The sequence below is a fragment of the Oculina patagonica genome, chromosome 5, assembly GCF_052425735.1.
Source record: "Oculina patagonica isolate OP01 chromosome 5, crgOcupat, whole genome shotgun sequence".
Taxonomy (NCBI): domain Eukaryota; kingdom Metazoa; phylum Cnidaria; class Anthozoa; order Scleractinia; family Oculinidae; genus Oculina; species Oculina patagonica.
The window spans coordinates 20928801-20939238 of NC_135762.1; the positions used below are offsets into that span (position 1 = coordinate 20928801).

Here is a 10438-nt window from a genome sequence, read left to right on the forward strand (position 1 = left end):
CAAAGGCACTAGGCTATACATGGATAGATCTTGTAAAAACCTCAACAAGGAAAAAAGTAATCAATAAAATTCAAAAATATAAGAACGATAAGACCTTAAACAGGACACTCAATGAATTTAATTTCGATGACAGTATTTTTGATTCAACATCCAATGACCAACCTCTATTCAAAATAACGGAAATCGGAAATACAGCGAATAAAAAATTCAATGCTTATACCAATGAATTCAAAATAAATGTACGAAAAAATTTCATAAACAATAAAAATGATGTTTTCAGTGTATTTGAAAAAATGGTTGAAATGACAATAAAGAAAAGGCAGTTAAAAGGTAATGATAGATTCAGATTGGTAATTTCAAATGATGAATTAGATCATCCTATCTCAACAAAATTGTTAAAAGTTTCTGATTTCAAGTTAAATCAACTTTCAGATGTAATCAATACGTTGGAGTATAAAGAAATAGATTTAGAAAATTGCAAAATAATCATTCAATCTGTCAAAATACCGGCAGGCAAAGGTCGGTTATATTTATCTAAACAAACTGTGAATAGGAAACAATGCATTATCACAATAAAAAACTCTGACTCAATATGCTTAGCCCGCTCCATTGTAACAGCTTATGCTAATCTACATCCTGAAAATTACACCACAACTCAGTTGAAAGATGGGTTCAATAAAAGCCGAAAACTACAAGAAATTCAAGCAAAAGAACTTCATAATAATGCTAATGTTCTAATTAATGATTATGGAAATTCTTTATATGATGTCAATAAATTTGCAACATATTTAGATATTGAAATCAATATCATAGATTCTGAGCAGTTCAATGAGATTATATATACTGCTAATAATGGTAAAGCAGATAAAATTTATCTATACAAGAGTCGAAATCATTTTGATGTCATAAAATCAATGACAGCTTTTCTAAATGTAGCATATTACTGTCATTCTTGCAAAAAATCTTACACAAGACGTGATAAGCACAAATGCCCCCAAAAATGCCTATGTTGTTTCAAATATTTTCCAGACGGTAATAAATGCAATGGTGAAGACGTTACATGTAATCAGTGTAATCGTGTTTTTCATGGTGATAGTTGTTTCAAAAACCACACACGTAATCGATCGATAAAAGATGGTGATGAGGCCGTATGTAACAGTGTTGCTAAATGCTTAAAATGCAATCAAATCATACTAAAACCATATATAAAAATACATAAATGTGGTTTCAAAATGTGTAATAATTGCAATAAATATTGTGAAAGCAAACATAAATGTTTCATGAAAAAAATCAAATGCAAGGGAGGAAATTGTATAAAAGATAGCAAAAAACCTTGCAGATCAAATAAAAGCATTCCTAAAAAAGATTATTGCCACTCATGTAGAACATATAATGAAAAATATTTATTTTTTGATTTCGAATGTGTACAAAGTACTGGGTTACACGAAGTTAATCTAGCTATCTGTCATGATTTCAACGGTAATGAATCAATCTTCAATGATATTAATAGTTTTTGTAATGGAATTCTAAATGAAAAATATAAAGGATACACCCTTCTAGCTCATAATAGCAAAGGGTACGATTCCCATTTTATTCTCAAATGGTGTATAGATAATGGATTCAAACCTTATTGCATTTACAATGGAGCAAAAATCATGATGATGGAGATACCACAGTTAAGAATCAAAATAATCGACAGTTTGAATTTTATCCAACAATCCCTACAATCGTTTCCAAAAACATTTGGCTTAGACGAGTTGAAAAAAGGGTATTTCCCACATTATTTCAACAAAAATTGTAATCAAAACTATATCGGTAATATGCCTTCTATGAAGCACTACGGCTATAATCAAATGAAAACCCATGATAGACAGAAATTCCTTCAATGGTATGATGAACGTGTTAATGAAAATTATGTTTTCGATTTCAAAAAAGAATTAATTGGTTACTGTCGTTCAGACGTTGATATATTAAGAAGGTGTATGTTAAAATTCAGGCAAGATTTCATTAAAGAGGAAAATATTGACCCATTAAAATACATTACTATAGCAGGTGTTTGCATGGCTATTTACAGAGGGAATTATATGTCAAAAAATACCATAGCTGTAGTTGATAATATTATTCAAACAGACAAACATAGTGTAGTAAGTATCGCATGGCTTGATTACATTGCTGAAAAAAATAAAATTAAGATCCAGCATGCTTTGACAGGAGGTGAAAAACTTATCAATAACGAATTAAAAGTTGATGGTTTTTGTGAATCTACAAATACTGTTTATGAATTTCAAGGTTGTTTCTGGCATGGTTGTCCAGATTGTTACAAGCCTGATGTTATCAATAATAAGAATCAATGCGATATGGGTACTTTGTATAATAAAACACAAGCTAAAAATAACAAAATAACAGCTGTTGGTTACAATCTTATTGAGATGTGGGAGTGTAAATTAAAAAAGGATAAATGTTTCCAAAAATATTATAAAAATGATTGGTATAGAGAAGTTGTTGAACCACTAAATCCTAGAGATGCATTTTTTGGAGGTAGGACTAATGCTTCCAAGCTCTTATACAAATTCAAAGATGGTGAATGTGGTAAATATGTTGATTTCTGCTCGTTATATCCAACAGTACAGTTCTACAAAAAATATCCTATAGGTCATCCTAAAAAAATAATAACACCTGATAAATACGATGATAAATATTATGGATTCATAAAATGTAAAATTTTACCCCCAAGAGAATTATACCATCCTGTTTTACCTCAGAAAATAAAATGTGAAAAATCTGAAAAATTGATGTTTCGTTCCTAAGCTCAACTCTCCGTATTTTTATCATCATGCCAAACCGAGGAAGACCCACCACTCGGAAATCAGCCAGGACCCGCCAAGGTCCCGCAGCAACCGCACAAACGCCTGCACAGACTAACTTTCGGTCGATGGCCACCGAGGCCCTTCGCCTCCTGCTGGCACAATACAATCTTACTCAGACGGGCACACGGCAACAGCTCATAGCTCGTCTCGAAGCGAACCAAGAAGTTCCCAACCCGCAAAGCGGCTCAGACGTTCCTGTAATTCGTACGGTGCAAGACAACACCCTGGCCCCACAAGCCGAACTGGCGCAGTTAATCGCGTCCATCATCGACGAAAAACTGGCTTCCCGACAAGATGGCGGTCATCTACAAATTCCACGCGCGACGACACGCGCGACGCCCCGCGAAGGCCATGCTGTGGAACCCAGTCTCACGCCGTTTCAAGATGGCTGCCAACAACTTCAAGATGGCCGCCAACAACTTCAAGATGGCCGTCAACAACAACAAAGCCTCCCCACGCCTCAATCGGCCTTCCCTGCTCTCCCACAACCTGGTGCATTATTCAACCCATCAGATCCAGTCACCGTCGCTGCCCTCCTTCCGGATTTTCGCCAACCGTCCATCGCAAGCCACCTGACGAAGACCACGACGACAGCCATCACGAACGGTGAGTACGTGGACTTTGCTACTCTCCTCCCCATATCGTCTCTCCTAGAGGACGCCCTGAGCTCCCAGCTCAACCTCAAGGTCGGGGAACAAGGTCTCACCATTCCCCTTCCCTCGGCATCCAAACGCCCCAAAATCACCACCATTGTTAAATGGCTCGATGCTTTTGCCATTTTTTCATCAGTACTGGTCGCCTCTTACCCCTCGCGCGCCACCGCGTTAATTGCTTACCAGCAGCTAATTCGGGACGCGGCGAGGAAATTCCCCGGGATGTCCTGGTACGTCTACGACGTCGAATTTCGGCGCCGTGCCTCCCACAACCTCTCCCTCAACTGGGGGGAACGTGACGTCCAGCTATACCTGGATACATTCACGGGTCTTCAAACATCGGGCTGCAGATCCTGCAGCAGTTCCGATCACCATGCTGACTCTTGCCCTCTGTCTACCCCCAGGACAAGGAATGCCCCCACCCAGTCTGACCTGTGCTTCAACTTTAACAATGGCCGACCCTGTGCCCGCACCCCATGCCCTTTCAAGCATCGATGCAACCACCCTGGATGCTATGGCACTCACTCAGGCCAGGAACACTCAAAACTCTCCCGCTACAGAGAAGACCGCCCTAAGTCATCTTCAAGCTCTAGCAGTTCCTCCCGGAGCCACCCCTGAGTACCTCTCCCAGCTCTCCCCCCCGACCCCTATTAACATCCCCAAGCTGGCATCCTATCTCCATGATCACCCCAACCAGTCATTTGTCCAATACCTTCTATCCGGTTTTTCCCATGGCTTCAAAATTGGTTACTCGGGTCCCCGGGCTCCACAAGAATTTCCCAATTTACCCTCCGCTAAAGAAAACCCTTCAATCATCGACAAAAACATGTTGAAAGAAGTGTCATTAGGTCACACTGCAGGCCCTTTCCTTTCCCCCCCCTTTTCCAAACTTTCAAGTTTACCCCATTGGGGCTATCCCTAAGAAACACTCCTCTGACTGGCGGACAATCTTCCACCTCTCCTACCCGAAACACTGCCCCACTAGTGTTAATGCCCACATCCCACCGGAGGATTATTCCCTCCATTACTTTAAAGTAGATAATGCAATTACCATTCTCCAGGATCTCGGTCAGAACTGCTTCATGTCCAAACTAGACATCAAAGCAGCCTTTCGGAATATCCCTGTCCACCCTACAGACTGGGAACTCCTGGGAATGAAATGGCAAGGCCTTTATTTTTTTGATATGGTTCTCCCCTTTGGCTTGCGCAGTGCCCCTTTCCTTTTTGACCAGTTCTCTTCTGCCCTTGAATGGATCATTCAACATAAGCTTAATGTTCCCCAGGTCATCCACATTCTGGATGATTTTTTCATTGCGTTACCCCCACCCCGGTCACACTGCGCAACAGCCCTTTGCAAAGTTCTTCACCTGTTCACTGAGCTTGACATTCCTATCGCCCCAGGGAAAACCTTTTCTCCCTCCACCTCCCTGGAATTTATGGGAATCCTTTTAGACTCCCATACCATGGAAGCCCGCCTTCCGCAGGACAAACTCACCCGAACCAAACAGGCCCTTCTCCAATGGTCCCTGAAAAAATCAGCCACCCTCCGGGATCTTCAATCCCTTATAGGCACCCTCCAGTTTGCATGCAGGGTCATTGCTCCCGGTCGCCCCTTCCTTCAGCGTATCATTCATCTAACCAAAGGCCTCAAGCTCCCCCACTGGCACATTAAACTCAATGCCGGCTTTCGTAAGGACATTAAGATGTGGATAGAATTCCTCGAACACTGGAACAGGGTAAGCATTTTTCTCGACTCCAACATCTCTTCCCCCCCGGAACTCCAACTTTTCACCAATGCTTCCGGACCTTAGGTTATGGAGGTTTCCTAAATGGGCTTTGGTTCCAAGGCCGCTGGCGGCCCGAACACACCTTAAGCAAACAACGGGGCATCAGTATTGAATGGCAGGAGCTTTTCCCCATCTACCTGGCTTGTGTGTTATGGGCCCCTACCTGGACCGGGAAACGTATCCGCATGTGGTGTGACAATCAATCTGTTGTAGCCATTATAAACTCCAAACATTCCAAGTCTCCCCGGGTGATGGACCTGGTTCGCGCTATCACTCTCCTGACCTTGGCCCACAACTTCACATTTAGTGCTACCCACATCCCTGGGTTGGACAATGCTATTGCTGACTCCCTTTCCCGTTTTCAGATGGTCCGGTTCCACACCCTGGCTCCCACAGCCTCTCCCACTCCCTGCTGCATCCCTCCATCAGCGATGCTCATCTGACAGCCTCAGTACAGCAATACTTCCAGGCTTCCCTCGCCCCATCCACAAGGCGAACCTATCGAGCCGGCCAAAAGCATTTTGTGACCTTCAGCTTAATGCATGGACTGGTGGGCCCCTCCAAACCCCTATTGCCAGCTTCGGAACTGACCCTCATTTATTTTGCTTCCCACTTAGCCAAAAAAGTAACCTATGAGACAGTCAAACTGTATTTGGTCGCAGTTCAGGACCTCCACCGTGAGCTTAACTTTCCCCTTAACACCCAAAAAATGCACCGCCTGCAGAAGGTCCTGACAGGTATAAAACGCCTAACCCCCTCCCAACAGCTCGACCGTCTTCCAATTACCATTCAGGTTCTCACTGCCATCCATGACTATCTTCACCCCGAGCTGAGCACAAACCCAAACCACATTATGCTTTGGGCAGCCTTTACCCTGGCTTTCTTCGCCTTTTTACGTTCTAGCGAGTTTACCTGTAATGGGCCTTTCAATCCCGAGGTGCACTTAACATCCCAAGATATAACCTTTCACCCGGATATCCATTCCCCCACCCATATGCTGGTTAGGATAAAACAATCCAAAACCGACCCCTTCCGCCAGGGATGCACTCTCACAGTAGCTAAGTCCACTTCTCCCATCTGTTCTGTGATGGCTCTGAAAGACTACATCCTCCAAGCTCAGCCTCCAGCAAGCCAGCCTTTGTTTACCTTCTCTTTATCTGGCTCATCGCTAACTCGCACAAGCCTTACGAGGGAGCTCCGGACAATTCTACATCATTGTGGCTTTCGATCCAACAACTACTATTCCCACAGCTTCCGAATCGGAGCCGCTACTTCCGCAGCCTCAGCAGGCATCCCCTCATGGCTAATTAAAGTCCTGGGAAGGTGGAGCTCAGACTGCTACGAACGCTACATTAAGACTCCAAAATCTTCTATTTTAGCTGTACCAAAACTGTTAGTAAGCACTTGTAGCTCTCACTAATCCTTCAATTATGAGTATAGCTTCGCGAACAGTCCTATGTAAGACCAAAAAAAAAAAAAAAAAAAAAAAATTTGTCGAAAGGAGCAGGAGGCTCAACTCTCACCTGAGCATTGGGTCTCCACTCCCTATTACTGTGGGGGAACTGTGTCCCCTTGCTCGGCAGGCTCCACAGTTCGTGGCAGGGAAGTGCACCCTTTGGCTGCACTTTACCCCACAGTAAGCCTCTAGCCCACTGGAGACAGGTCCGGAGAAATATCCATTCCAGGGTGGCTACCCCCGGTACCACCTGATCTGTACTCCCCCCAGGGGGGCTCCCCCTCCTGGTTCCCACAATCCCTCGGGACTGTGGGATATGGGCCTCACCCCTGGAGGCAGGTCCGGAACATTTAACCCAGGGTGGCTACCCCCGGTACCACCTGATCTGTCCTCCCCCCAGGAGGGCTCCCCTCCTGGGCCCCTAGACCCAAGTCACGCTTCCCTGCCACCCTTATTTTACCCACAACCAGTGTGTCATTGTCACTTGTGTATCGCTTTAGCAACAACTCAACCAGCCCTCGAAAAGAGGATCATTAAGTTCAAGTTTATGGGAACTATAAACTGATGTTAATGAGACCTGAGAGAAACCACTCAAGATAGCTAGGCACATTTGGTTTAGAACCACTTTATTCATAAACTACTTGTATGTTAAACGATAAACACTCCTATGTTATCCGATATGTAATCCCATAGCTCTAATGTCTCGCATACCTAGGAATCTCATCATGCTCCGATCTCTCTAGTATCACTCGATCCCAAAGTCCAAGCACGGGCGACAACAACGAGCTCCTATGTTTAACAATGCATCCTTTAATATTTTAGCTGATCCAATGTAGATTTATATCTGTAAATGCAGGCCTTACAATGGTTCTATTTAGCTCTCTCACGTGCCCTCTGCATGCCCCTTACCTCTAGTTCGATCACACACGCCTCTTGCAATCATTGTTTGCTTCGTGCAGATCCTCACAAGTTCCTTTTTCCCACCCTCCCTCCCATGATTGGAACCCTTGTGTTTCGCCATTTTACCCACATATTCAGTTCTTTACGGTATACTTGGCATTTGCTTTATATACAGTGGTTGCTTAAGCCTACCATTCCTGTATTAATGAAAACTAGTGATTTACGTTGTTACTCAGACTTTTGTCCTATTTTCTTTACCTTAATTGTATTGGCGTTTGAGATTAAAGGTCGGTGGCAGGGAAGTGCACCCTTTGGCTGCACTTTACCCCACAGTAAGCCTCTAGCCCACTGGAGACAGGTCCGGAGAAATATCCATTCCAGGGTGGCTACCCCCGGTACCACCTGATCTGTACTCCCCCCAGGGGGGCTCCCCCTCCTGGTTCCCACAATCCCTCGGGACTGTGGGATATGGGCCTCACCCCTGGAGGCAGGTCCGGAACATTTAACCCAGGGTGGCTACCCCCCGGTACCACCTGATCTGTCCTCCCCCCAGGAGGGCTCCCCTCCTGGGCCCCTAGACCCAAGTCACGCTTCCCTGCCACCCTTATTTTACCCACAACCAGTGTGTCATTGTCACTTGTGTATCGCTTTAGCAACAACTCAACCAGCCCTCGAAAAGAGGATCATTAACTCTGTGTTTATCATGCGCGAAAACAAAGCAACAAGAAAAATGCCAACATAGTGAAAGTGAGCGAGCATTTATAGGCACATGGACAACAGATGAACTAAATAAGGCCATTGAAAAAGGCTATAAAATTATAAAAATATATGAGGTTTGGCATTTTGAGAAGTCATCCGATGATCTATTCAAAGGTTATATAAAAAAATTCATGAAGCTAAAACTTGAATCAACAAAATATAATTTTAAAAATAACAATGACGAGATGATTTTTAGAAATAAAGTTAAAAAGAATTTAGACATTGAATTAGGTGAATTACATGAAAATTCAGGTTTACGAGCTATTGCAAAAATGTGCTTAAACTCACTATGGGGGAAATTTGGTCAACGAAATAACATGAATCAATGCAAATACGTAACTGATATAAATGAATTTTATCAAGTAGTTCTCGACGATACTATAGGTAATTTAAACATGAATTTCATAACTGATGAGATGGTACAGATGAGTTACACTTATAAGGATCAGTTTGTTGATAATTCCTATAATACAAATATCTTTGTAGCATGTTTTACAACTAGCAGTGCACGGTTAATGTTGTATGAAAAACTTGACTATTTGGATAAACAGGTATTATATTTTGATACAGATAGTATTGTGTATATCAAATCCCAAAATAGTAAGGTAATAGAAACAGGCGACATGCTAGGCGATTTAACAGATGAGTTAGACGGTAAGGTTATAAAAGGTACCTTCGTAAGCGGTGGCCCTAAAAACTACAGTTTCATATATGGCGATAATAAACAGAAATGTGTTATTAAAGGTTTTTCCCTTAATCATGAAAATTCACAAATACTAAATCACACAAATATGATTAAGATGGTTAAGGGCGATATCAAAGAACTCACATTAGTAAATGAAAATAAGATAACAAGACAGAGTAAACAAATTGTTAACAAATATGAGGAAAAGGTATACAGCTTTGGATATGATAAGCGCGCAATAAAATACATATCAGATAGCTGTATAGAATCATATCCTTTTGGATATTAAAGACAAACTCATCTGTTTATCCTAGGTTATGATCCTAGGTTTTGATTTTCATTATGTCAACGAGGTTTGTTTTAAACGCACTAAGATGCAAGATTTTTAAAAAAGAGTATAAGAGATTCATGAAAAAACGCATAAAAATAAAAACATACACTATATATATAGATAAATGACCAACATGAAAATAAACATGGAAAATTTAAAGAAAATATGTTTCAAAGCAGATACATTCAAAAATATGTCTGATGACGCAATAAACACACTGAAGTATATCGTAACATTAAAAGAATTATCAAAACTCGGAGATTGGGTATATGAAAATCTAGACACTTTAGTATATTTAGAAAAAAAACTAAAACAAGATGGACATTGCAAGCCATTAACAAAATTATTAAATGAAGAAAATGAAACAAGTAAATACATATGTAACATTTACAATGATTTAAACAGTGTATTATCCAACCTTGAAAAAGAAAAAATGAATTCAAAAATAACAAAAATCATAATCGTTTTAGAAGATAATTCACAACAGATATTCAGTACAAGAGATTTACCATGATAATAACAACAGCATAAAAACTCGGCTTGTTTAAAAGCACTGTATCCAAAATTTTGAAAAAGAGTATAAGAAGTTTTTTTTATTTTGAACCTAGGGTTGAGTTAGGGTTGGTTTTTCAGCCTTGTGTCAGTTGTTAAGATAAGGAGCAAATATAATATTTTATTATATTTGATCATAAGTTTCATGCATTTTATAAATAAAATACTATGAAACGCTCCGCTGAACCTAGGGTTGAGTTAGGGTTGGTTTTTCAGCCTTGTGTCAGTTGTTAAGATAAGGAGCAAATATAATATTTTATTATATTTGATCATAAGTTTCATGCATTTTATAAATAAAATACTATGAAACGCTCCGCTTGTAATCCAGCGCAAAAATTCAGTTTTAGATCAAGCGCAAAAATTCAGCACTGGAAGTAGTATGTACTAAATCTCTGTGGCAAAAATTTTTGCCTCAGAGTGTAGTACATTACTACTGAAAGGGGGTGGG

At 41.2% G+C, this 10438-nt stretch overlaps 1 protein-coding gene, 1 long non-coding RNA gene and 2 pseudogenes across 2 annotated transcripts; 3 read left to right on the forward strand and 1 right to left on the reverse strand.

Moving 5' to 3' along the window:
• The first annotated feature begins 4602 nt into the window (after positions 1 to 4602).
• Positions 4603 to 5750, forward strand: LOC144653208 (uncharacterized; annotated as a pseudogene).
• LOC144653209 (uncharacterized) lies at positions 5701 to 7742 on the forward strand. The gene has a single exon (XM_078513153.1). It carries the CDS (start codon positions 5846 to 5848, stop codon positions 6725 to 6727), a length of 882 nt encoding a protein of 293 aa, XP_078369279.1. The 5' UTR covers positions 5701 to 5845; the 3' UTR covers positions 6728 to 7742.
• A 258-nt stretch (positions 7743 to 8000) lies between these two features.
• On the reverse strand, positions 8001 to 8358 carry LOC144653210 (uncharacterized). Its single transcript, XR_013570701.1, has 2 exons — positions 8197 to 8358; positions 8001 to 8065 (listed from the first exon to the last, which is right to left on the reverse strand). It is a non-coding gene; the product is annotated as an uncharacterized LOC144653210 (long non-coding RNA).
• A 459-nt stretch (positions 8359 to 8817) lies between these two features.
• LOC144655060 (putative skeletal organic matrix protein 5 pseudogene) overlaps positions 8818 to 10438 on the forward strand; it is a 2859-nt pseudogene continuing 1238 nt past the window's right edge.